The sequence below is a fragment of the Gadus morhua genome, chromosome 21 (genome assembly GCF_902167405.1).
Source record: "Gadus morhua chromosome 21, gadMor3.0, whole genome shotgun sequence".
Taxonomy (NCBI): Eukaryota; Metazoa; Chordata; class Actinopteri; order Gadiformes; family Gadidae; genus Gadus; species Gadus morhua.
Window position 1 is genome coordinate 21325552 of NC_044068.1, and position 27744 is coordinate 21353295.

Below are 27744 nucleotides of genomic sequence, written 5' to 3' on the forward strand. Positions count from 1 at the left end.
TCTCGGATTAGTCCGTATTTAAAAAACATTGACAGATGTTTGATTATTCTCAGATGGAACATGATATGTTTGATCAGAGTTTTATTCGCCTTAACTGCAATGATGGATGTGTTCCTTACAAGTTAAGTGTTCCTCACCCTGACACATCTCCATAGTTTCCTGGATATCTATCCCAGGCCGTGTGCTAATGGGACAGAAGGCCAGGATGAAGTCACATCGGTCCGACGACATCACCTCAGTATGACCTTTGTTCTTCAGTTTTTTAACCAATTCATTGTCGGCATTCAGCTTTAATCCATTCATTGTGGTGAACCTAAATTTCTGGAGGTCTGCGAAAATAGAAATCTGCTGTCAAATGTCATCGCTAACAAAAATATTTTTTTTTATGATCTTCATTCTGGGCCGGTGTATAGTCTGAGTGGTCCTGATCTCAAATATTTCAGCCATGGTCAGAACTTTAAACATGCCTTTTAACAACACAAACCATTAAAACAACACATACAAACAGTTAGGTGTATGGAACTGGGACAACATGATGATTTCTGCTCCACTACATATCACTAAATATGTTTGTTAATGCCATAAGCACGCCATCGGGAACCAGATACTTTGAGAACCATGAGGCGTGTACCACCGGCAGGAACAAACGGAATAGATACTTTATCTTATTTATATGAGCTCACAATGTGAATGATTACATAGTATTTCCCTGCACATTGCCCCTTAATTTACACAATTTATACATGAGTATACAATATGTATTAATTAAATAAAATGTACCTGGAAACACCAACTTCACCAAATACTGGATTTTCCGAGCTAGCATGATGAAAAACACTGAAATGAAAAGTTGAAATAAAAGGTTTCTGAACGCACAAGAAGTATTCTTCGGAAAACCTTTGTTCCAAGACTTAAAAGGCCAGAAACATTTCATCAGGCTTGTGCACATTCTGTCTCCAGCGATAAATGCTAGCAGCTTTATTGTATTTATAATCTGCTTGAGTGTCTATACGAAGCCATATGTGTAACGTTAGTTACCTATTGTAACTCTAGATTCTATGAGTATAGGCGCAGCCTTTTAAGGCTATAGCTATTGGGTTTTCCCTAGGTGCGAGCCGTAGCACTGAAAAATTTGGGCCTCAATCACGTCCGCAGTCCGGAAATATAAGCGGGCGCCGGCGGACGTTCTGCTCCCAATAAACAGCTTTTCTTCAGCTATTTAAAGGTCAATGAGGCCGACCACTTAAAAGGCTGCGCCTATACTCAGAGAATCTAGAGTTACAATACGTAACTAACGTTCTATGTCGTATAGGCTTCGCCTTTTAAGGTTATCGCTATTGGGTTAAAAGGGCGAGGCACAATGTAGTCTATGCCTCATTGGTCCCGATCAGTACCATACGCGCTAGCATCATGCGTCAGACGTAGCATAACATGCGTCAGACGTAGCATAACATACGTCATGCGTCTAACGGCACGTCATCAACGAGCAGCTCTAATGTGTCTGATAAGACACAAGAGCTCTCAGCATGAATATTTGAGTCCACCTCACATTGTGTTAAAATGCGAGGGGAATAGTCACACAATCACACTCACTGACAAAGCACCTAGTACTGAGTGTGTCATAGAGAGGCGCGACATGTCTCTTAGGTAAAACCTAATAAAAGAGCAAGGGGAAGCCCAGGAGGCTGCTGTGCAGATATCCTCCATAGGCATCCCTCTTTGCAGAGCGACAGAGGACGATATTCCTCTGGTCCAGTGAGCTCTGATAGTCTCAGGCGGCTCTGCCCCCGCTGACACATAAGCCTGTGTGATAGCTTCACACAGCCAATGTGACAGCCGTTGTTTCGTCAGGGGGAGGCCCTGGGAATGTTCTCTGTAATGCACAAATAACTTGAGATTTGCGCAGAGCCTCCGTGCGCTTCGCATAACAGGCAAACGCGCGTACGGGGCACAAGAGATGGGCTGTTGCTTCCTCCTCAGATTGATAAGGAGGGAGAGAGGAACCAATGAGTGTTATTACTCTCGATATGAACGAGCTAGTAATAATGTTTTGGTGTAAAAGCCGGGTTCGGGCGCAATATGGCCGAACTGCCGTCTCCTTGTATTCAAGACAAGAAGGGGCTACAGAGAGTGCAGACAGGTCGATCACTCCCTTAGCTGACGTCAGGGCCTGCAGCAAAGCTGTCTTGGCTGACACAAACTTGAGGGGCACCCGGTCAAGAGGCTCAAACGTATGGAAAGCCAAGAAGGCCACAATCCGGACCTAGATTGGCGCGGTAAAAGTGCAAAACCGTACGGAATCCGTACGGAATCCGTACGGTTTCCGTACAGTTTGGCAAGAATTCCGTACGGAATCCGTACGGTTTTGAATGACTAATAGCCGCGGCTATTAGTCATTCACTCCGGCTATTAGTTATTCGCTCCGGCTATTAGGTATGCAGAACGAGCCCCTCCCCTTCTTTGCTTGACCACTAAGTTTGAAGGCTGTCTAACCAATCAGTGAAGAGAAAGACCAGACTAAAGTAACGCATTGTCGAAACTAGAGCTGCAGTGCCTCCATGTTTCGCCGTAACATAAGGCTGTGTTGTCTTTACTAGTTTCACTACAATGTAATGACCACCACTAGCTAGTGGAAAATATATTTGTGTCTAGTACAGTGATATATTTGTATATGTTAGGCTATATATTGAGATGGCAGTCCCTCATCCCCAGATTGTTCGCGATATGCAGTAGCCAGCTCGGCCATAACATTACAATATTTCATGGATGCAAGCAAGCCAAGACAATCGATCTATATCTATAGCCTACATGACAACACACACACACACACACACACACACACACACACACACACACACACACACACACACACACACACACACACACACACACACACACACATTAAGCACACTGGTAAAGCAATAGGAGCCTGCATTGGCTAAAGTTGTTGGGATGCACCTTATTTTATAACAGGGAGGGGCAAAGTTGTGCATTACAATGCAAACACGACAATAATTGGCACCGTTCTTGCGCACTCAGAAGAACATGAACTGAATAAATGCCAGGTATATAGCATATCGGAGACGGGTACACAATCAGTGCATTTGCAAATGAGAGCCTGCAGTAGGACCGATCTTGTGACATTATTTAACCATCCATCTACAGCTAATACGATCAGACAGATACATCATTGATCACATAAAAGCCCACAACAAGCCCAACATCACCACGGCAGGTGCGCTCTCTCACGCACATTCACACAATCACTCCAACTTCTCCAACTCCAAGGCAAGGCTGTTACACTAAGACCACAAACAACCACAACTAACCAGCCTACATATCCACAATAATGCACATCAATCAGTTCTATACATTGCGTCTATCTTCTGTTTGGTGCACATGGCTAATTTGCATAGTTTGCACCGGACTGTCGGCTCCGCTTGTCAAAAAAATAGAACGTATTTGTGAATAAATGCTTTGAATTCGCTAAAATGGTCCCTGCCAGTGTTTTTCTATTCTGATGTTTGTGGATGAATCTTTCAGCTACAGCTTTGTTACATTTCCTTGCGATGGTTTGCTAGTTTAACTATACAGCAATAAATCAAATGATGTAAGATGATGTGATTTTAAAAACATCAGCGTGAGTCACGCTGATTACAGGTGTTTTTAAAATGCGTATACGGCTCTCACATGACAGCCACGCAACGGACACATCATCTTACATCATTTGATTTATTGCTGTATAGTTAAAGTAGCAAACCATCGCAAGGAAATGTAACAAAGCTGTAGCTGAAAGATTCATCCACAAACATCAGAATAGAAAAACACTGGCAGGGACCATTTTAGCGCATAATGACCACTGCTGACAACACCCGATCCCGAACAGTTGAACCTCTGAATTGATCCTGAAAGCCTATATGTCCTAGAATAATTCATTTGTATTCCGTTTTAGGCCATCTCACTAAAGGTCACTTAAATTTAGCCTATTCAAGCTCACCAAGTCCAGTATTCAGAATTCAAAGCATTTACTCACAAATACGTTCTATTTTTTTGACAAGCGGAGCCGACAGTCCGGTGCAAACTATGCAAATTAGCCATGTGCACCAAACAGAAGATAGACGCAATGTATAGAACTGATTGTTGTGCATTATTGTGGATATGTAGGCTGGTTAGTTGTGGTTGTTTGTGGTCTTAGTGTAACAGCCTTGCCTTGGAGTTGGAGAAGTTGGAGTGATTGTGTGAATGTGCGTGAGAGAGCGCACCTGCCGTGGTGATGTTGGGCTTGTTGTGGGCTTTTATGTGATCAATGATGTATCTGTCTGATCGTATTAGCTGTAGATGGATGGTTAAATAATGTCACAAGATCGGACCTACTACAGGCTCTCATTTGCAAATGCACTGATTGTGTACCCGTCTCCGATATGCTATATACCTGGCATTTATTCAGTTCATGTTCTTCTGAGTGCGCAAGAACGGTGCCAATTATTGTCGTGTTTGCATTGTAATGCACAACTTTGCCCCTCCCTGTTATAAAATAAGGTGCATCCCAACAACTTTAGCCAATGCAGGCTCCTATTGCTTTACCAGTGTGCTTAATATATATGTGTGTGTGTGTGCGTGCGTGCGTGCGTGCGTGCGTGCGTGCGTGCGTGCGTGCGTGCGTGCGTGTGTGTGTGTCTGCGTGTTGTCATGTAGGCTATAGATATAGATCGATTGTCTTGGCTTGCTTGCATCCATGAAATTGTAATGTTATGGCCGAGCTGGCTACTGCATATCGCGAACAATCTGGGGATGAGGGACTGCCATCTCAATATATAGCCTAACAAATATATCACTGTACTAGACACAAATATATTTTCCACTAGCTAGTGGTGGTCATTACATTGTAGTGAAACTAGTAAAGACAACACAGCCTTATGTTACGGCGAAACATGGAGGCACTGCAGCTCTAGTTTCGACAATGCGTTACTTTAGTCTGGTCTTTCTCTTCACTGATTGGTTAGACAGCCTTCAAACTTAGTGGTCAAGCAAAGAAGGGGAGGGGCTCGTTCTGCATACCTAATAGCCGGAGTGAATAACTAATAGCCGGAGTGAATGACTAATAGCCGCGGCTATTAGTCATTCAAAACCGTACGGAATCCGTACGGAATCCGTACGGAATTCTTGCCAAACCGTACGGAAACCGTACGGAATCCGTACGGATTCCGTACGGATTCCGTACGGGTTTTGCACTTTTACCGCGCCAATCTAGGTCCGGATTGTGGCCTTCTTGGCTTTCCATACAAACGGGGCTTTAACCAGTGCGCAGAGCACCAGTGTTAAATCCCATTGTGGAGTGAGAGAGCACGTCACGGGTCTCTCTCTCATCACACCTTTTAGGAAGTGCTTAATTAAGGGGTGAATAAAAACTGTTTTATCCCCGAAGCCTTCGTGGCATGATGAAACAGCAGCCGCGTACGTTTTAACCACCATTTCTGGAAAGCCGCCCATTTAGCCGAGTAACACGCTCGGGTGGAGTCAGCTCTGGCACCCTGGATGGTCTGTACGACCTCCTGGGAGAGGCCGAGACCCTCTAGGCGCTCGTGTTCAGCGGCCAGGCCCACAAGCGCTGGCCGACCTCTGGGTAATCTATGATTGCTCCCCCTGCCTGTGAGATAGCGTCTCGCCGCCAAGGGAGTTCCCTCTGCGGCCCCGAGAACAGACGCTGGAGGCAGGGAAACCACGGTGCACTCGTGCGTTGCGGTGCTATGAGAATCATAGACAACCGCTCCTCTTGGACTCGGTCCAAGACTTGGGGAATCAGAGGGACGAGTGGGAAAGCGTGCAGGAGTGTGTTTGGCCACAGTCTGTGAGCGAACGCATCCAACCCGAGTGGGGGATTGTCCTTCGCGCTGAGAGAGAACAACAGTTCGCATTGTGTGTTCTCCCGTGCGGCGAATAGGTCGATCTCCGCCTTCCCAAACTCGCTCCATATCTGATTGATCAGATCGTAGTGCAGAGTCCTGTCCATCTATTGGGCCAGGGTGCACGCGTTCAGACATTCTTAGTAATGCTCTGAAAGGGTCTGTGCAGCCTCTTGTTTTGATGCGGCTGTAATAGAAACAAGCCACGCTTGAGCCCCTGCCGCCGCTGCGAGGGAAGGAGTCCTCCTCGTAGCCCATGGGGAGCTCTGCCCGAAAGGTCTGGGTCTGTGTGTCATTAACAGAGGCATGCCCTGCCTGCTCAGCTTCCGACAGGAGTGTAGCGTCCTCTCTCCTGAGCGTTGGGACGCGAGGAGGAACAACACTGTGACCGGGCAGAAGACTGCTGACACTGTGAACGAGCTGCGTGTCATTCGTAGACAGAGCTCGTTTTAGCGGCCGTCTCGCCACATGTCATGCCAGGCATGATGTGGTGAGGGGAAAGTAATGTAGGGCTGGCTCGATCAATAATACAAGGTTTCTTGACGGCCTGCCTATATGTGGTGGAAGATGCGTGTGAAACAGTTATGGCCGGGCCGATAGGCTCCGGCGTTAACTGGGGTGTGGGGAGAAAACAGCAGTCTTTAGTAAAGAGGTGTTTCTCGCTGTCACACGCTTCTCCCTCGCCCCGTAATAGCCGGCGCTTGTGGGGCGGGACATCACCCCATGAGCCCGCTGCCCGAGGCATTTGCTGGCCGCTCGCCGCAGCCTGCGATGGAGGCGGGCGGGGCTGGTAAGCCGGCAGAGGTTGTCTTTTTAAAAGTAATGTAGGGCTGGCTCGATCAATAATACAAGGTTTATTGACGGCCTGCCTACATGTAGCGGGAGATGCGTGTGAAACAGTTATGGCCGAGCCGATCCGCTCCGTCGTTAACTGGGGTGTGGGGAGAAAATAGCCGTCTTTAGTAAAGAGGTGTTTCTTGCTGTCACACGCTTCTCCCTCACCCCGTAATAGCCTTCGCCGGCGCTTGTCGAACAGCCTGTAACTGTCGCCTCATCTGCTCAGGGATGCCCGGGGTCTGCTGCAGCCACAGGTTCCTCTGAATGAGGTGCTGCTGCCACCGCACCGGTGGAGCAGAGGCAGAGGATGACAGCGGCCACGTCGACTGCCCGTTCAGCCAGATGATGAGGGTCAGCCATCATGGTGGAGATGTCATGTGCCAGCAGGGCTAAATTATTCATAACAGCCTTTTGCTGCATCATACGCTGATGCGCTCTGTCTGTAAGCTTGGCCGTCAGCTGGTCTTTGGGAGTGGGGCAGCTGTCGCTGAGCCCCGGCTTCACTCCAAAGACAGCACACAGAGCGGGATCCAGCGGCGGTACCGCCCTGTAACCCCGGTCTGTCAGACCCTCCGTCTTCGTGACCTGGATAAATGTTTTCACCGGGGCCCCGAGCTTCCCGGGCTCCGCCGCTGCCCCACTGAAGTACGGTCTGATGGCGGGAAACATCGGCCAGATCGAGTCGAGACAGTCATCGCGTGTCGTGGCCTCGAACCCCTAGATGCCATGCAGCTGGTCCGGGCGTTGGGGGGCCTGAGGCATGGGCACCGCAAGGCCTAGGTTTGCGTCTGACCTGGCTATAATGCCCGATAGCCAAAATTCCAACCACTGGAAGTGATGCGGCGGCAGAGACGGGCAATGCTGCCGCCCCGGGCTCCGACCTCTCCATTCAGAGAGGAGATGCCGGGGGAGACGCCCCCTCCTCGTCGCGGTCGGAGTCGTCCGACTCCGAGCTCACAAGGAGAGAGAGGGCATCGTCGAGCGGGACAGTAAAGTCGTCGATACCATCAACAATGATGTCCATCTAATTATGCTACAGGATCATCCTGATGAAAATGGGAGGGAGCAGAACGTCCGCTTATATGTGCGGACTGCGGACGTGATTGAGGCCCACACTGTTGGTGGGCGGGGATTACAATTTTTTCAGTGCTACGGCTCGCGCCTCGGGAAAACCCAATAGCGATAGCCTTAAAAGGCGAAGCCTATACGACATAGAACTATGATAGATATTCACCCTTTTTACTTATGTGTGTGTAGGCTTGTGGTGGCAAAGAGAAAAGAAACCCCTTAAACGTATCCTCCACTTTGTTCTTGGGACTTTAACTTTAAAATGATCTCAGCTTGACTGCAGTGCCACACTTTTGTGTCTGTGCAATAATAATCAATACCATCACTATGAGGGAACATTTCGCCTGATTTCTCGATGTCTGGTTACCTGTTTACACAACACATACAAACAGTTAGGTTTATGGAACTGAGACAAAATGATGATGTCTGCTCCACTACGTATCACTAAATATGTTTGTTAATGCCATAAGCACGCCATCGGGAACCAGATACTTTGAGAACCATGAGGCGGGTACCACCGGCAGGAAAAAACAGAATAAATACTTTATCTTATTTCTATGAGCTCACAATGTGAATGATTACATAATATTTCCCTGCACATTGCTCCTTAATTTACACTTGAGGATACAATTTATACATGAGTATTCAATAATGCATTAATTAAATAAAATGTACCTGGAAACACCAACTTCACCAAATATAGGATTATCCGGGCTGGCATGAGGAAAAACACTGAAATGAAAAGTTGAAATAAAAGGTTTCTGAACGCACAAGAAGTATTCTTCAGAAAACATTTGTTCCACGACTTACAAGGCCAGAACCATTTCACCAGGCTTGTGTACATACAGTCTCCAGCTATAAATGCTGCTTGCAGCTTTATTGTATTTATAATCTGCTTGAGTGTCTATACGAAGGTATATGTGTAACGAAGATTGATATTCACCCTTTTTACTTGTGTGTGTGTGTGTGTAGGCGTGTGGTGGCAAAGAGAAAAGAAACCCCTTAAACTTATCCTCCACTTTGTTCTTGACTGAACACCTGCAGATTTGGGACTTTAACTTTACAAAAAATGCCTGATTTTGAGCAGGTTTATAGTCTGAGTTTTCCTGATCTCAAATGTATCAGCTATCGTCAGAATTTATGGAGTGTATCTTAAGCAAGTTCCAAGCATAAAGTCAACTAAATGTCAAAATGTTTGATTTAGACTTTGAAACTCTTTAAAATTATAGAATAAAAATTCTTGATTTGTGTAAAGTACAGAGTCTTAGTGGTCCTGATCTCGAATATATCAGCCATTGTCAGAATGGAGCAATATCTAATTTGGGAAAAAAATGTGGGACTTCAACTAGCTTGACTGCAGTGCCACACTTTTGTGTCTGTGCAATAATAATCAATACCATCACTATGAGGGAACATTTCGCCTGATTTCACGATGTCTGGTTACCTGTTTAAACAACATTTTAGACTCTCTTGAGTCGAGCCATACTACAGCCAGGCTACATTTAGCACTAACTACAGCCATTCTAGATGCCCCTATCGGCAGCAAATTAAATTTTCAGCAAGGGGAGTCTTGCAACTCTCCGTTAGCTCGCGAGCTTGAAAAAACAAAACTCTGGTCAGGCCGATCACATCGTGTATAGAGTCGGTGGGCGGGCTTAACATAATGACAACTGAGTTAAGATGGTTCCGTATAAAGTATGCGGTCCCTGCTACATGATTGATTGTGGCGCCATCCTATCGCGTACAGAGGGAATTTGAAAGACAGCCATTTATCCCACCCCTTGGACTGAGCCGTGCCAACGGACTGTTCCCAGACCAAACATTTTGATGTGGGTTTGGCTTGCCAGGCTAGCAATTTGTACTTCGTCTTCAACATCAGTCGCTAGCAATAGAGCGCAACAGTGTGGTTCCGGAAGTAAAGGTCCCATTCATTTTCTCCATAGAGGTTTTGATTAAATGCAATAATGTCGTAACCATCCAAAGTATACTTACCCTGTGCCGTTATATTGTGAAATATATTATATATGCTCCTGTAGAAGCCACAAGTTAAAGACATGAACTTCTGGTTTTTCATTGTCATTTCATGTCATTTGAAACCAACTACGACTGCTACACTACCCACAATTCTAGTGTAACACAACGTCTTTGATTTGTGGAGCTCGCTGTCAGCAAGGAAACATTTACCCTCACCCGCGAAGGTCAAGTCGCTGATGAAAGCTGGCACTGTTCTCGATCGATTACCACAGTGTAGAATGTTCTATCTGCATTGCATTGATGAGCTTTGATTGGTCCAATGAGCCACGTAGTCACGTGAGCATGAGACCCCGGTTGATTGGTTGGCTAGCGATGTTGGATCTGATGACATGTACTAGCTGGGCAATGTAAAATAAAACTCCATAAGAAAGCCTCCATCTGAGCTATTCTACATGGTGTCAGAAGTAAAACGTCTACGTCGTACTACACATGGTTAGTTTAATGTTTTGTGCAATTGGACCATAAATATTTGATGGTGATTCAGACTTTTCGGTGAGCGCGAAGAAGAAGACATGGCTGATAGATTTCGGCGTCCAGATGTTCGATGACAAAATCGCGGATAACTGGCGAGTATTCGAACAGGAATATGACATCTTCATAGGTGCAGCTCACTGTGACAAGCCAGATCGGACGAAAGCCTACATACTCCTCAATCTAGTGGGAAGCGAGGCTATCGAGAGGGAACACACTTTTACCTATGCTGTGGCTCAGCTGGACGATGATGGCGATGTGGTCCGCCCAGCTGAATCGCGGGAGAATCCAGAGTGTTTGAAACAAAAGTTCAGGGACATTTGCAATCCACAAACAAACATCTCGATGGAGAGACATTCTTTCAACACAAGGAACCGAAAACCTGGTGAGACCGTAGAGTCATATCAAAGTGCACTTAGAAATAAACCCAAAACTTGTGATTTTGTAGCACTGCAGGATGAACGAAATGAGGAGGCAGGCTAGTATGCGGCATCAACTCTGATAGCGTGAGGAAGATACTGCTACGAGAGTGTGAGCTAACGTTGGCAAAAGCTATCAAAATATGATGGATTAACGATCTGACCGAACAGCATACCAGAACAGTAGCGGCTACTCCGTGCACCTCAACAATGAGCGTGGATGCGGTGCACCGAGGCAAGGCCTGGCCATAAGCAACAGAAAGATCAAGGTGAATCAGAAAACATCATAAGCTGCTGGAACTTTGGCCATGAATACCCAGCGAAAAAAGAACTTTGCCTCGCATATGGTAAGCAATGCCATCACTGCAACAAATTAAACTATTTCCGAAGCCACTGCAGAGCTGCATTTAAAAGCAAACAACACAAGTCTGTGCACCAGGTTGCTCAAACCAACTCAGATGGCTGCAGTGAGGACTCCGAGTCATTTGACATTGATGGACGGTCACTTGTAGATAGCAGTGAAATAAATGCTTTAAATGAAAATAACAGGAATATCAAAGAAGAATTGAACTGCTGTGTAACCGTCAATGGGAAAAAACTCAAACTGAAAATCGATACTGGCGCAAAGTGCAACGTCATCTCATTGGATACACTCAAGCAGGTTAGAAATGGAGAAAAGGTTGACAATAATAGGAGGGTGAAGCTGGTGGCATATGGAGGTACAGTGATAAAAACTGAAGGGAATGTGCTGCTAAAATGTCGGCTGAGCAACCATAGATTATACAGCCTACAATTCCATGTGGTAAACAGAAATGTCCAGAAACTACTAGGGCTGCCGGCTTGTCTATAAATGAATCAAATGACTCTGGAAGATGAAGTTTTTCATGGACACCTGAAAGACAGACAAAATTCAACGCACAATTGGTTTCATGACTATGCCGACCTGTTCAGTGACGAAGTGGGCTCCCTTCCAGTCACATACCACGTGAAGTTGGATCCAAATGTCACTCCTGTCGTCCGCCCGCCTCGTCGCGTTCCAGTAGCAATGATGGACAAGGTGAAGACAGAATTGCAGACCATGGTGAAATCGGGAGTCATCACACCCATCTGAGCCCACAGAATGGGTATCCTCAATGGTAGCCACACACAAAAAAGGACACTAACAAGATACGGTTGTGCATTGACCCAAGGGACCTAAATAAAGCAAAAATGCGCCCACACCATCCAATGCGCATGGTCGAGGAAGTGGCTGCCCAAATGTCGGGTGCAACAGTATTTTCAGTGCTCGATGCCAAGAGTTTATTCCGGCAAATCAAACAAGACAGAAATTCCTTGTTTTTCACCACTTTTGCCACTCCATCTCAGAGGTTTTTCAGAGATCTATGGAGCAGATATTTGCGGGCCTCCCGTGTGCCATAATTGTCGATGGCATCATCGTTGGTGGAAGAGACCTCAAAGAGCACGACGAGAATGTGCGGAAAGTGCTAGACAAGGCAAGTAAGGTCCGGCTGAGGCTGAATCCAGAAAAATGCTAATTTCAACTGAAGGAGGTCAGCTACGTTGGACACGTCTTCACCAAACAGGGGTTCAAGCCTGACTCAGCAAAGATTCAGGCAATCGCTGACATCCCGCCACCAGAAGATAAAGCTGCACCACAACGTTTCCTTGGAATGATGTACTATCTTGGAAAATGTATTCCTAACCACAGCAACATTGCAGCACCCCTACATCAGCTCCTGCACAAGGACATAGCATGGTGTTGTTCAGAGCAACAACAAAAGGCATTCGACACACTGAAGCAGCGTGTGATATCACCCCCTGTGCTGTCATACTACGATGTGCACAAACCAGTCACTCTCACATGTGCTGCTTCACAGTACGGCCTTGGCAGTGCGTGCCTCCAGGATGAGTCCTGTGGCCTATGCCTCTCGTACCCTCACAGAAACGGAGCAAAGATACGCACAAATAGAAAAAGGACTGCTTGCCGTGGTGTTTGCCTGGTTTAAATTTTATGATTACATATATGGTAAACCAGTTTTCGTTGAGACAGACCCTCAACCCTTTGTCTCAATCCTGAAAAAGCGTCTCCACACAGCACCAGCACACCTACAACGAATGATTTTGAAGCTCCACAAGTTCAATCAGACGTTGATCTGCAAGAAAGGCAAAAAGCTCTACCTGGCAGACACACTGTCACGTGCATCACGTGCACCATGAGAAACCACAGCACAACACCTCACAGAGCAGGAAGACTTCGAGGTGATGGCAGTACATAGGGCTGCAACAACGAATCGATAAAAATCGATTACTGAAAGCGTTGGCAACGAATTTGGTCATCGATTCGTTGTGTCGCGCGATGAATACGTCACTCGTAGGCGCGGCACTGTTTACAGCCTGCCGCCGACTTGGTTCATTCTTGGTTGGTTCATTCATGCACGCCCACAGCGAGCTTTGGCTGAATCCGAATACTCATCCTTGACTGCTATATAGTATGCATTTTGTAGTACGCCACAAATATAGCGCGTCCGAATGCTCAGTACGCATTGTGTAGTACGGAAATCGTTTCCGAATGCGTACTACCGCCACAGTAAACAACGGAGTTCACTACGCTATCCACAATGCAACCGGAGTTTAGTAACGACAAAGAAGAGATGGCTGACCCGACACCACCTGAAAGACGTCGTAGAATGCGGCGAAAAAAAGAGACATTAAAAAGAGCAAAATAGTAAAGTAAGTAATTAAGTAAAAACAGAATTTTTTAATTTAATAGCAACGATGACAAGACGGAAAACAGGTAACTTATCAAGGTAATTTTGCCGGCATCTAAGGAGAGATACGTCATCTCCTAACTTCCGGTGGAGTTTCGGCGATGTTCGGAAGCGTTCTATGCATAGCTGTCAGCTGTAGACTGTACTACACTCACACTGTCAAGTGTACCTAGACCTATATAAAAGTGTTGTACCTTCACTGTCTTCGGGTTAAAAAAACTCCTTCAACTCCGTATCCCTCTAATCCAACCGAAAACTGTCAGCTGCTGCTGCTGCTGCAGACGGTGTGCAGACGGTGTGCAGACGGGCTCGGAGTTCAAAGCAGCGGTCGCAATCACACAACCGGACGGTGTAGAAAGTCCCGTCAGTTAAAAATAGTAATCCAGTTGTTAAATCCATGTTAAAGTCGGCAGGACATAGAACTAGTTAGCTTAAAAAAAAGTCGCTAACAGTGTCAAATATGATGTGTTCAGGTCGGCTCAGTATTATGATTGATGCGTTCAAATGCAAAAAAAAAAAAAAAGAAAGTTGAGATTTTGGCGAAAACCTGTTTTCCCGGCAATATAAAATAGATAGTAAAGATGGAATTATGACCTGTTTAACGTCCTATCCTGAACTATGATCTTATCTTATCAGCAATTAAAGCAAAAATACAAGTAATATTTCAAGGAGTCTCGAAAATGGTAAAGATCTCCTGTCATCTCGGTGAAATTAAGATGATTTAATTTATTTTTAACCGTTATTATTTACCGGTTAAAGATCTTATCGGTTGACCGGTTATCCATGGACATCCCTTGTACACTGTATATATATATAAATGTATATCAAACATTGCATGTTTTTGTTGTTTTCTTATTTTTTTGTCATTTAACCTTACTTTTAATAGTTGCGGGACATTGGAGCAATAACCTGGTGTTTTTACACTTCAGTCTGCACTGTGAATTTGAAGTAATGTTCCGTTTTTGAATAAAGATGCGGCAATTAATTAATTATTTTTTTTATCCGATTCATCGATAAAATAATCGACCGATTAATCGATTATTAAATTAATCCTTAGTTGCAGCCCTAGCAGTACTGAGCATCTCATCCTCTCGCCAAGATGAGCTACGCGACCACACAATGGAAGATGAGTCTTTACAAACCCTGACTAACATCATAAGACATGGATGGGCGGAACGGCTGAGCTGTGTACCAGCTATAGTGAAGCAGTTCTTCCCATTCCGAGATGAGCTTTCCGTGGAAGATGGAATAATAGTGAAAGGGTTCCTTCCACAAATGGGGTCATTCCACAAATGCTGCACAAGGAATACCTCACACTGCTACACAAAGGCCATCCTGGTCCAGAGGCCACTAAGCGACGAGCACGCAATGTGGTGTTTTGGATGACAATGACAAAAAACATTGATAACTTCGTACAGTCATGTAGCACATGCAATGCCTTGAAAACTCATCAGCCAAAGGAGCCATTGCAACTACATGCAGTCCCAGAGCTCCCCTGGTCCACAGTGGCAACAGATCTATTTGAATGGAGCAGCCATCACTACCTTGTCCTCGTTGACTCATATTCAGGATGGTTTGAGATGGACCAACGAACGAACATCATGTCACAGTGTGTGATTAACAAGCTGAAACAGCATTTCTCAGTTCATGGAATTCCCCACAAGCTATTATCTGACTGTGGCACACAGTTCACGAGTCAGATCTTTGTGACTTTGCCAAAGACTGGGATTTCACTCATGTCACTAGCAGTCCAGAATACCATCTAGCAAATGGACTGGCAGAGCGAGCAGTGCGAAGCGCAAAGCGCCTGTTGGAAACATCGAAAAGAGATGTGACCGAACTGCTACTGAATCTGCGTGTCAGAAATGTGCCAAGAGATGGCACCCTAGGCTCCCCTGCACAAAGATTGATGTCCAGGGTAACCCGCACAAACCTGCCAGTCAACAAACACCTGCTGAAGCCAAAGCCATTGAACTCTGGGACAGTCCACAATCATCTATCAAGAAGAGAGAGAACCAGAAAAAATTCTACAATCGTGGCAGCCAGCCTCTCACTCCACTCCACAACTCCCAGGTGGTCCGACTGCATCAGAGAAAGGACATGACAAAATGGGCATTGTCAAAAGAGCTGCCGCTGAACCAAGATCTTACCTGGTTGAGTCGGAGGGTAGAGAGTACCGCAGGAATCGACACCATCTGCTGCATGTAGCAGAACAACACCCTCAGGCCGTAGAGATTGATCCATTTTCATCAGCAGATCCAGCATCCGACAATGAAAACATCTGGAGTCCACCCAGTGCCCCAATGTCCCCAGAGACACAGCCCCCTACGAACAATAAGCACTCACATGGCCACTCCGGTGAGCCCCCCATACAAACACCTACGGAGCGCTCAACCCCTTGTTCCAGATATGGCAGACCCTTGAAGCCCAACCCCAAGTACAACACTTAATCTAACAGCAGTGTTCTGCCACTGATGTGTTTAGTTAAAAAATACATGTTAGCATGCATTGTATGTGAATGTTTATGCTGTTTCTTAGCACATGTTCACAATTGCTCTTCTGGTGTGTGTTACTTGAAGACATTTCTACAGGTAACTCGTTTAACAAAACAGCTGTTTATTCTGAGATATTATTTTAATGTATGTTTCCTGTTATTGGAGGTGTTAAACTAAAGAAGGGGGATGTAGAATGTTGTATCTGCACTGTATTGATGAGCTTTGATTGGCCCAATGAGCCACGTAGTCACGTGAGCATGAGAACCCGGTTGATTGGTTGGCTAGCGATTTTGGAACTGATGACATGTACTAGCTGGGCAATGTAAAATAAAACTCAATAAGAAAGCCTCCGTCTGAGCTATTCTACACACAGTAACCATTATTCCCATAGAGATAAATGGAAAGTTAGAGTTGCTGTAAGAAATTTAGAGGAAATTAGCTGTGCATGTTGCATAACATGTTCATGTAGAAAATATGATAAAAAATAAGTGAGAATAAGTAAGAAACATCTGTCAGTTTGGTCTTTGCTTGTATGTCTCCTTGCTTTATTTTGTGCTCTTCCCCAGATTATTCTTAGATAAATAAACTGCGAAAGAGTAAACGCAACCGTCTGTATTGTTATAAAATAAACCCAACGTGTTTAATTTTTAGTAGAGAACCCGTGCTGATATATTAAACATATATTCTTGGGTGAGGGGCCCAAGGTAGAATTGTCTCGAGAGGAAGATGGTAGAGGTGCCTTAAATGAGGTACTCTGTAATGAGGTACTCTGTAATGAGGTACTCTGTAATAACGTATTCTGTAATGAGGTACTCTGTAATGAGGTACTCTGTAATGAGGTACTCTATAATAACGTATTCTGTAATGACATACTCTGTAATGACGTACCCTGTAATGAGGTACTCTGTAAGACATGCCTATTTACAACACAAACCGCAACACGACACATACAAACAGTTAGGTTTGTGGAACTGGGTCAACGTGATGATGTCTGCTCCACTAAGTATCACTAAATAGGTTTGTTAACGCCATAAGCACGCCATCGGGAACCAGATACTTTGAGAACCATGAGGCGAGTACTACCAGCAGTAAAAAAATCAAATACTTTATCTTCTTTCTATGAGCCCACAATGTGAACAAGTACATAATATTTCCCTGCACAATGCTCCTTCATTTACACTTGAGGATACAATAATACAGAACATTTACTTACCATAGGTCATTAATTAATAAAATGTACCTTTAAGCACCATCTTCACCAAATATTGGAAGCCCATATTCAAGGCTGTCCTGGTGCAAAACGCTGAAATAAAATGGTGAAAGGTTAAAATGAAAAGGTTTCTGAACATAAAACAGGTATTTTTCAGAAAAAAATTGTTGCAGGACTTACAAGACTGGACCGGTTCCATCTGGCTGTAGCCCTGGAGCCAACACGGTTTGATACAAATAAACAGACAGACAGATACTTTATGAGTGTAGCATTTATTTTGTTGTATTTTGACAATAAGACGTTGTAAAGTTATGTTGAAAAGGCTGAAATTAAGCCTAAAGCTTAATTTCAGTCAAAATGTTAAACACTTAGCCTATTAGGTTAGAAATGTTGTAGTTTGGCTATTAGTCTGTGAAGTTGAGGCAGTCGGTTGGAGACGGTTTGTTTTGTTGTGACGTTAGGTGTTATGCTTCATCAGTTCAACATGCTGCTCCTGTCGGTTCGACACGGAGCGAACCTCGGGTCAATGAATTAGCTCTGTTTTCGCCTCTTTCTACCCTGCCTTCTTGTTTTTTTTATAGCTGTCTAGGCTTTATTATGAATTATAAATCACTGAAGCTCTGCATTATTCTTGTTCTTTTTTGATGGAAGGTCAGGTTAGGTGTACATTGTACACGGCTCTCAGGAGTCTGTTGTTTGGTCAAGTGGTTCTTTAATCTGGAGATTTCTTTTCAAAACCTGTGAATTTCTCTTATATGTTCGTAAACATGGAAATCTATGCCATTTAACACTGTTACTGAAATAAGTCCACAATTTAGAGCAAATCTGTAAAAGCCTGTGTTTTTGCCATTTTCCTCAAAAGACTGAACGGTCCACTCTGCTGTACGCAGGGGGCTTTCTGTTCGTGACATCAGAGTGCCTGTTCCGAGGTAGTCTGACGTCACCACCAAGAGGTACCGGGTGCAGTTTGTGTGTGTGTGTGTGTGTGTGTGTGTGTGTGTGTGTGTGTGTGTGTGTGTGTGTGTGTGTGTGTGTGTGTGTGTGTGTGTGTGTGTGTGTGTGTGTGTGTGTGTGTGTGTGTGTGTGTGTGTGTGTGTGTGTGTGTGTGTGTGTGTGTGCGTGCGTGCGTGTGCGGAGCTCTGTCTGGGAAGTGCCAGCGGTGGACTACCGTGTTCACGAGAACGTTGGGCTTTTCGGACCCTGATTACATAATGCCCTGCGGTGTGTGTGGATGGTGAAGCTCCGTCTGAGCAGCGATTTATTTAATGTCCGCGTCCGGGTGAGTGTTAGGCGTCTCGGACACTTGTACTATAACGCCACGGTGTGTATGGATTATATCGATCATACACATCGACAGTACCGACAAAGTATCATAACGTTTTATCAAAACTTTCCGTAGGAATTTGGTTTCCCACTCAGCTGAGCCAGAGTGCCCTGCTCAACAAGGCACTGATCCGGTAGTAGCCTAATTACAGCTACAGCCCCCAACTCCTCCAAACTAATGACGTTTTAGGTCATTGGTAGTAAACAGCATTGAGTTGTATACGAAGTCGTTTTACTTCTTCTATATGTGTTTTTCCTACCGTAGCGACTGCTGTGTTGCGTTCTGCTCAAAGGACCGGACAAAACCTTCACTTTTACTTTCGGTGTTCCGGATGTTTTAAGCGGTACTATATATGGTCATATGGTGTGAGAGTTCTTCTTCTTCTTCTTCTTCTTCTTCTTCTTCTTCTTCTTCTTCTTCTTCTTCTTCTTCTTTCCTTTATTTAACCAGGTTAGTCTCATTGAAATTAAAATCTCTTTGACAAGAGAGACCTAGCCAAGATGGATAGCAGTACACAGTTCCAACATAAAACGTTAATGCAAGTTCAATACTAAGTGCAATTGTGAAAATGCATTAAGATTATTGACTAAAACGTTTGTAATTTCCAAAAGAGTCTGACATCAAACTCTTAACAGCTTTAGATTCATTAAGAGTCAATAGGTCCTGAAGCTTGAGCTGCTTCTGCAGGTTATTCCAGGAAGACGGTGCAAATAACTTAAAGGCCCTTTTACCCAGTTCTGTCCAAGCCTCAGCAACAGTTAAGCACCATGTCCGAGACTAGGGCCGGTGTTGTGCCGAAAAGTGATCAGCTGCCAGAAAGTGATTTCAGCCGCGGGAGCGCGCACAGCCTGTTAAAGCCAGGCTATATCGCCTCGAAAAGTGTGTGCGGCAGCAAAGTCAGATCAGTCATACTAGTCAATAGCACTACAGGACTATTGTCCGCTGTATTAACACAGATATGTATTTTAAGGTGACAAGACATCGACGTTTGTCTTGTCACGTGTACGGGGATCGACATCTGATCAGTCATAGGCTATAATCAATAGCACTACAGGACTATTGTCCGTGAGACAATTATCCTTCTTGATGTTTTTAAAACACTGTAATCTAAATTATTTCTGTGTGTCTATTTTATACAATAAAACATGCATTTTCTTACTATGCATTGTTTTCCCAGATTATAGATTTTTCTTCTCAAAATGAATTGAAAACATTCATGAGTAGGTCCTATCACATTAAATAGATTACGGTTCAAACTGACACTATAACATTCATGTGGGCTATGTGGGGTAGATAAGAACAAATCCAGTCTCTTTTATCAGCTGTTATAAAGCGAAAATATGACACATTGGGGTCCTTTTCCTCTTGCCAGAAAATGATCTCAAGCCCTCTCTTGGTACTGAAATGTTTCATTTGCCTTAAAATGAGTTGAGAACATTCATGAGTATCAAATTACATAGATTATATCCCATCCAGTGTCTATTACCAGCTGAGACACCTTCACATGGGCAAATATAAGACATTTCAGTCGTTTCCTCCTGCCAGAAAATGATCTGAAGCCGAATCTTGGTACTGAAATGTTTTATATTCCTTAAAATGAGTTGAGAACATTCATGAGTATCAAATTACATAGATTATATCCCATCCAGTGTCTATTACCAGCTGAAACACCTTCACATGGGCAAATATAAGACATTTCAGTCGTTTCCCTCCTGCCAGAAAATGATCTCAAGCCCTCTCTTTGGACTGAAATGTTTTATATGCCTTAAAATGAGTTGAGAACCTTCATGAGTATCAAATTACATCGATTATACCAAGATTGCCACTCAGCTATACCCCTGCCTAGACACTTCACCATTTTGATCTTACCCCTGCTACAGCCCGTGCCAGCCATTTCCACTTCACTGCCAAGGATTTTCCCAACAAAAATTCAGTTTAACTTCATCCATTCTCCTTGTCTGTGTTCTGCCCTCAGCACAACCCCATAGCAGTCATGTTATTACAACAAACAAGCCAAAACAAACAAATGTTTTCATATTCAAACTATTTATCAGGGGATGAAGACCTTACCTTCATGACCAAAACACCACTGTTACAACCATCCTTTTGAATGCTGTGTTTGATTGTGGCTTGCTGCCACTTTACATCCCCCAATCAGTCTTCTGATAGCGGTTCTGCCGCATCCTTAAGAACGCGCTGTAGTGATGGTTGAAAGATTCAAAACATATTTTATCGTGATTGTAATTTCAATTTAATGAGGGCCTACTTTGCTACATAGAAACAAAAAAACGTTGTTACATTACATCATTATTAATGTTAAATAAAAAATACAAAATTGCAAGAGATTCACAATTCTTTTTGTACACTACTGAAATGTCTTATATTTGCCCATGTGAAGGTGTTTCAGATGGTAATAGACACTGGATGGGATATAATCTGTAATGTGATACTCATGAATGTTATCAACTCATTTGAAGGCACATAAAACATTTCAGTACCAAGATTCGGCTTCAGATCATTTTCTGGCAGGAGGAAAGCGACTGAAATGTCTTATATTTGCCCATGTGAAGGTGTCTCAGCTGGGAATAGACACTGGATGGGATATAATCTATGTAATTTGATACTCATGAATGTTCTCAACTCATTTTAAGGCAAATGAAACATTTCAGTACCAAGAGAGGGCTTGAGATCATTTTCTGGCAAAGGACTCCAATGTGTCATATTTTCGCTTTATAACGTATAACAGCTGATAAAAGAGACTGGAATGGTTCTTATCTACCCCACATAGCCCACATGAATGTTATAGTGTCAGTTTGAACCCTAATCTATTTAATGTGATAGGACCTACTCATGAATGTTTTCAATTCATTTTGAGAAGAAAAATAATTCTTCTTCAAAAATCTATAATCTGGGAAAACAATGCATAGTAAGAAAATGCATGTTTTATTGTATAAAATAGACACACAGAAATAATTTCGATTACAGTGTTTTAAAAACATAAACATAAAGAAGGATAATTGTCTCACGGAGAATAGTCCTGTAGTGCTATTGACTAGTAGCCTATGACTGATCAGACGTCGATCCCCGTACAACGTTGATGTCTTGTCACCCTAAAATACATATGTGTTAATACAGCGGACAATAGTCCTGTAGTGCTATTGACTAGTATGACTGATCTGACTTTGCAGCCGCACACACGTTTCGAGGCGTTACAGCCGGGCTTTAACAGGCTATGCGCGCTCCCGCGGCTGAAATCACTTTTTGGCAGCTGATCACTTTTCGGCACAACACCGATTACACCGAATTCTGCGACCCACCGAAAAGTGTGACCCCAGGGAGCGCTGTTGCATATTTTTTGCAATATACACGAGTTTGAAGTGTAGACAGGCATGACAAAAACAAACATAAAACATAAGATCTCCCCCCAACCAATTACATTTTTATTAAAGGTGCAAATACAAAATACATTTACAGTAAATACATTTGCTTTGATTTGATTAGCATTTTACAGACCCATACAATGATAGGGCGTTTAGTACGGTCATTCACCGTTGCTTCTTTACCCATAAAAAGCTACAGTCAGTGATAAATTCACTGATCTACCTTTGAGCATTTCCTATTATAGGCTACTGTGTAAAACGCTGTTTAGAATTAATGTTAGTATCAAGAAAAGAAAGACCAACCGGTGGGGGAAGATCTTATGTTTTGTTATAATGCAAACGTGCATGTTGCAGAAAATGTGCAACAGCGCCCCCTGGGGTCACCCTTTTTGGTGGGTCGCAGAATTCGGTGTAACGCCGGCGATCGGCATAGCCGAATTAATAATATACGAAACAAGCCAAATGCAACCAAACATTGTTCCCAAATTGAACGGACAAGGGAGGGGGCTGGGTATTAATTGTTGGGGCGCACTGGCGCTTCTTGGGCGTCCCGGCCAACCCAAAAACTCCTAGAACTCCTCGACCAACATGGCGTCCCAGTGGAAGTTGGCTTATCGAGGGGGGAAATACTTCAGGTAGCCGACACAGCGCTGGGGAACCCTCAACACGTACCCCTCTCTCCACTCTCTGCTCCAGATGCAGCTGCCACTGCTAACGCCGCCGGCGACTAAAAACAAACAACCCGGCAAGAAGCGTGCTATTCGGCCTACCACTTCTGGTCCGGCCAAGCGTGCGAGGAAGAATGCCGATCATCCCGGTCCCCGGTATCCTCAACCATCTTACCCACAAGTCCTCAACACTGATATCTTCCAGGTTCTACAAACCCTCGCAGAATCCGTGAAAAGCCTCGGAGCAAGGAAGGACGATGTCGAGACACCGATCAAAACTCCCGGATGGGTCCAGGCCCCCAACCCGCTGTCGTCAGTCGTCACGGCGCCCATCAACTTCCTGCACACCCCGGCGCGCAACAATCTGTCTCGGCTTCCTCCGCTAACACAGTCTACGCACCAGCCGCGTGTTCAGCCACCGTGCCTATTGCCGTCTTGGCAATCTTCGTCCCTAGCTCCCAAATCTTTTTCATTATCTACAGCTCTACCAGTTCAGCATCCGGGTAGGAGTTTCATTACGTCCGCCGCGGCAACCGTTTACCATCTTACTAAAAACAATGTACTCCATGGTAAAGATGTCAATCTTGCGGGTTTACTGTTACCTTCCCCTGCCATAAAGCGACAATGGGTTGATTGTGGCGACGTGTCTGTTCTTTTAAAGACTACAGATCCCAGACTAACGTGCAATTTATCTTTTGGCGAGTTCGTTATTACTTTTGGTATCTACAGAGACATCATGTGCTGAGTTTAACCTGAAAGGAGGATCGAACTAGACGCTTACCTTGCCATCATCGCTGACCTCAACCATTGGGGAACTCAATTTTGATATCAATTTTATGAATATCATTAAGCGTTCTCTGCCAAGTCAGCCCAATGCATAACCATGTTAAACACTAGAATCGACTGGTCTATCACGGACACCGAGCTCCTGCTCTGCCATTTCGGTGGCCACAAGTCGCTATCGTGCACCATCTGTAGTTCTCACGGACACAGAACGGTGCTATACCGAAAGACTGCTACTACCTCTCCCGTTCCATTCCCTGTCCATGGTGGTGAACATTATTTGCAAGGACCCACACCCGAAATCCACCTGCCCCTGCCGTCAAAGGCAGACAGGCCAAGGGAGGGCCCCTCCCTTCATGAGATTCTAAAATCTCATCCATTTACCCCAATTAACATTCCTTCATTATCAAATTTCTCTCGTCTCACCCATACCCCTGTTTTGTAGACCATCTTATCGCGGGCCTTTCACAAGGGTTTCGGGTGGGAGTCTCCAGTCAGCTCAGGCTGAACCAGAAATAGTGTCTGCTCTTCTGGCTAAAGAGGTCCACAAAAAGTACGTTATTGGCCCATTTAGTTCTCCCCCCTTCTCTCTTTTCCGCATCAATTCTCTCGGCGTCGCTACTCGGAGATAGTCAGGGAAAAAACGTCTTATTTTTGACATGTCCTCTACTCACTCCGACTATCACAACTTTCAACGAATGTATCCCACCAGCACCAGCACCATTTTCTTTGTAATATGCCACCATCGATGACGCAATTGCGTTTAATAAAATCGCAGGTCAGGGAGCCTGGCTTGCTAAAGCCGACATTACGGATGCTTTTAAAATAATGCCTATTCATCGTTCCGATTGGCCGCTGTTCGGAGTTAAATGGCCCATTTGGTCCCAAAACCGAACAACATAATATACCTCAACGAAGGCAGGAAATTCTGGTAGTTTCTTCTTGCTTATTGGAACGGTATATCTTTCTTCTATAATGATGTGCCCAAACAATCCGATTCTCTCAAACTATGGCAATTATTAATAAACCGTGATCTGCATGGCCTACCATTACTTCTCTGATCAGACGTCTAACACGGCCGTTACTCCCAATTTCATCATAAATGCTGAGCATAAACCCGGTCACTATAATGTTCTAGCTGATTCTCTCTCTTGTTTTAGTTTCCAGGAATTAAGACGCCTATGCCCCGCAGCGAATATTGACCCAATACTCAGCCCACCTTTCCACGAACTCCGGATGGATCAGGCAACAGTTTAAATTCGCTGTTACTGTGCGTTCACACCAAACGCGACGGGGCGACAAGATCCCATACAAAGTGAACGTAGAGACGTGTATCGGGCGAATTTCTTCGCAAGAGAAACCGCCGAAAAGTTTTGATTTGTCGCGCCACACTTTTGCCGTGCACAGGCGAGCGCTTTCACGAGGATTTGTAGCGTGAAAAATTCGCTCGAGTTGAAATATTTCAACTTTGATGCGAATTTAGCGTGATTACGCGTGATGACAGCCAATCAGCTGTCACTTCCCGATCAAGATCAAACTGCTAAATGGAGGAGAAAATTATTATTTCGGCGTCCGCTCTGCCTGAGCTTTTTAATTGCACCATGTCTGGTTACAAGGACCGGACGGTGAAGGCAAGGGTCCGGCAGAAGGTGAGCCAAGAGGTTGGGCTAACTGGTACGTTTTTTAAATTTACTTCACTTTAAAAGTTACTATATTCCAGCTATTAATTGTACTTAACTATGAACCAAGCTAGTTAGTTAGCAGTTACCATTCAACAGTTCAGTTCGGATTACACAACGTAGTTTTATTTCTTGTCAGAGGACGTCTGCCGCAAGAGACTGAAGGGCCTGAGTGACACCTACCTCAGGGAGAGACGAAAAGAGGCGGGAAAGAGGAGTGGGACAGCAGCAGGGCCATCTAAGAGGTGGAAGTACTCTGCAATCCTGTCTTTCCTCTACCCATTTGTTACTCAGAGGGAGACCAGTAGCAATATGGGGCTGGGGGTCGAAGAAGACGGGATTGCAGAATACCCAGTCGAAGACCAGGGTTCAGAGGCAGCAGCAGGGACAGCGAATAACCTAGGAGGTTGGTCGATAAGTGAAGACGCATGCTCGTCCATACACAGCATGACAAACTCATGATTTGTTCTATCGATTGATAACTACCTCTTGTCACCTCAGAAGATCGAACCTGTACAAGCTGTGAGGAGCCGGAGGCTGCTGCTGCCTCTGAACCCATTCCACCACCACCACCAACTGCTGCGGTCACCACATCCCTATTGCCCCAGGTCATTTAACATGAGAGAAATTGCATTTATTTTATGTTACACTTCGTTTATGTAGTCATGAGGGTCCCTAATGCGTGAATGGTATGTTATGAGTATGACTAGTTATGTACTCATAGCCTTTCATGTTGAATGTATTTTTGTCTGTTACCTGACCCAAAAATGTTGTTTCCATTTGAAACAGTGAGGACACAGAAAAGAAGGAGAGTGGGGGGAGGGAGAGATAGAGAAGTGCCTCCTGGAGGTGTTGAGGAGGCAGCCTCCACCTGCTCCAGTGCCTCCGCCTCCTCCTCCTCCAGCGCCTCTCTCCGAGGACGAGACAAACTTTTTTTGAAAGGGATACTTCCTTCCCTGCAACGATTGCCAAACCATGCCAAAGAACACATGAAATTTCAAATTTATAAATGATTGCATGACCCTAACAGTTACTATAATCCAGAACTGCTCAATTTAGACAATCAATTTGGACCATTCGGTGAATTGGTTCACTGGGGTGACAATCGTTGCAGGGAATGATCCATGCCCATTTTTTTTTGTTTACACACGCACACACACACACACACACACACACACACACACACACACACACACACACACACACACACACACACACACACACACACACACACACACGCCACAATAAATGATTATTTCTATTAAAAAAATGTGGCTTCATTGAATGGCCATTTAAGTTGCTTGCGGGATATGTTGCAAATTATTTTGTGCCACTGATTTTAGGGTCCAAGCAACTTTGCTTAAGGAATTTTTTGTCAGTTATGTTGTGCCCTGCTCGTTGAAGAGCACAACCAAGAACGGGAGGTCCATACAGCGACAGTCAAATGTACGTCACATTTATTTAGTAACTCGAAAGAAACCACAAATCAGTATTCTGTAGTGTAGTGTGTTGTTTACAAACTAAACTATGAGTATGCAAACAAAGGCTAAAGGGCTACAATAACAACCCCAAACCAAACCCAGTTGGGTGCCGGGCAGCACCAGCATTCCAGGCATGGACAATGGATTAAAAAATGGCGCCTATTCATTCCTATGTAAACTGCTCAATGGCGCAGGGCAACATCAAGGAGAGATATGCTTCCGCATCGTGGGTCTATGGCCACGCCCTACTTCATGACGTACCGGATGCAGAAATATTCTTGTTTTTTTAGCATTGTTAGCATTGTAGCATCATAAGCGAGAGGTCTGGGCAATAGCAGTCGCATTTACCGACCATGGAAGTAATCCCCCGATGATTCTCTATATGTTTAACAATTATTATTTTAGATTAGTTTGCCCCTTTTTAACTTTATAAGAAAAGCACCTTGTATATACCTTTTTGAATGTTAAAACAGAAATAATAATTACCACTCATTTTTTTTATATATTTCTGTTTCTGAAACGAGAATCAAATGCCCAATATATACACAGACCCATCAGCCGGTGTACCCAGGGAACTCACAAGGTGTTAGGAAGCAAAGGAGTCTGAAATGACCCCACATGGTATCATGGAGCTATTATGTGTGGGTGCAATAAATAAGACAGATATGATGGTGGCGGTGCCAGCCCCACGTCAGGTTTCAAAACCAAGTAATACTGAAACTGAATCTCAAACTTGATCCTGAAATGTATTTAACATGAAATATTTTACAGGGAGAGGGCTGTGGCCGCAATCGATGGAGGAGGCAGTCAGGTGTGCAGGAAGACAACAACAGGAGTATGATGGACAGGGATCTGACATGGACAGGGAATTTTTTTATTTGAACAATCAGAGGAAATCAGGCCTACTGTAGGCCTATGTAAATAAGATTAAAGATGTCTAGGATAGTATAAATGATAACTGTAAATGGCAGGTGTACTTTGCTTTTGATGGAGCCATAATGTTCTATTAATAAAAATATTAATAAAATGCATTTTATTGATGGGCACCTTTCAGCACACCTTACATGTATAATTAATAATAGATCGAAAACACTTGGGTGGAGCGTGTTTGTCACTTTTGTGAAATAGCTGGAAAGAGCTGGAGTAACGGAATAAGATGCAGCTGCAGGGCGCTGCATCTTATTCCGGAGGTGATGCATGAGGCATGATGGTGGCACGGCAGAC

The 27744-nt window shown here is 44.4% G+C and overlaps 1 protein-coding gene and 1 long non-coding RNA gene across 2 annotated transcripts in view; one reads left to right on the forward strand and one right to left on the reverse strand.

Annotated features, from left to right (window-relative positions):
- LOC115534013 (uncharacterized) overlaps positions 1-19337 on the reverse strand; it is a 52843-nt gene extending 33506 nt beyond the window's left edge. Inside the window, exons 1-6 of the mRNA XM_030344578.1 lie at positions 18789-19337; positions 17386-17416; positions 17236-17298; positions 8484-8540; positions 781-837; positions 138-329 (exon numbers count right to left, since the gene is read on the reverse strand). Coding sequence (XP_030200438.1) covers positions 138-329; positions 781-837; positions 8484-8540; positions 17236-17298; positions 17386-17404 — 388 coding nt within the window. The 5' untranslated portion in view covers positions 17405-17416; positions 18789-19337. The remainder of the gene's footprint in view (positions 1-137; positions 330-780; positions 838-8483; positions 8541-17235; positions 17299-17385; positions 17417-18788) is intronic.
- A 3603-nt stretch (positions 19338-22940) lies between these two features.
- LOC115534014 (uncharacterized) lies at positions 22941-26268 on the forward strand. Its single transcript, XR_003974277.1, has 3 exons — positions 22941-25445; positions 25541-25647; positions 25829-26268. It is a non-coding gene; the product is annotated as an uncharacterized LOC115534014 (long non-coding RNA).
- Positions 26269-27744: the final 1476 nt, after the last annotated feature.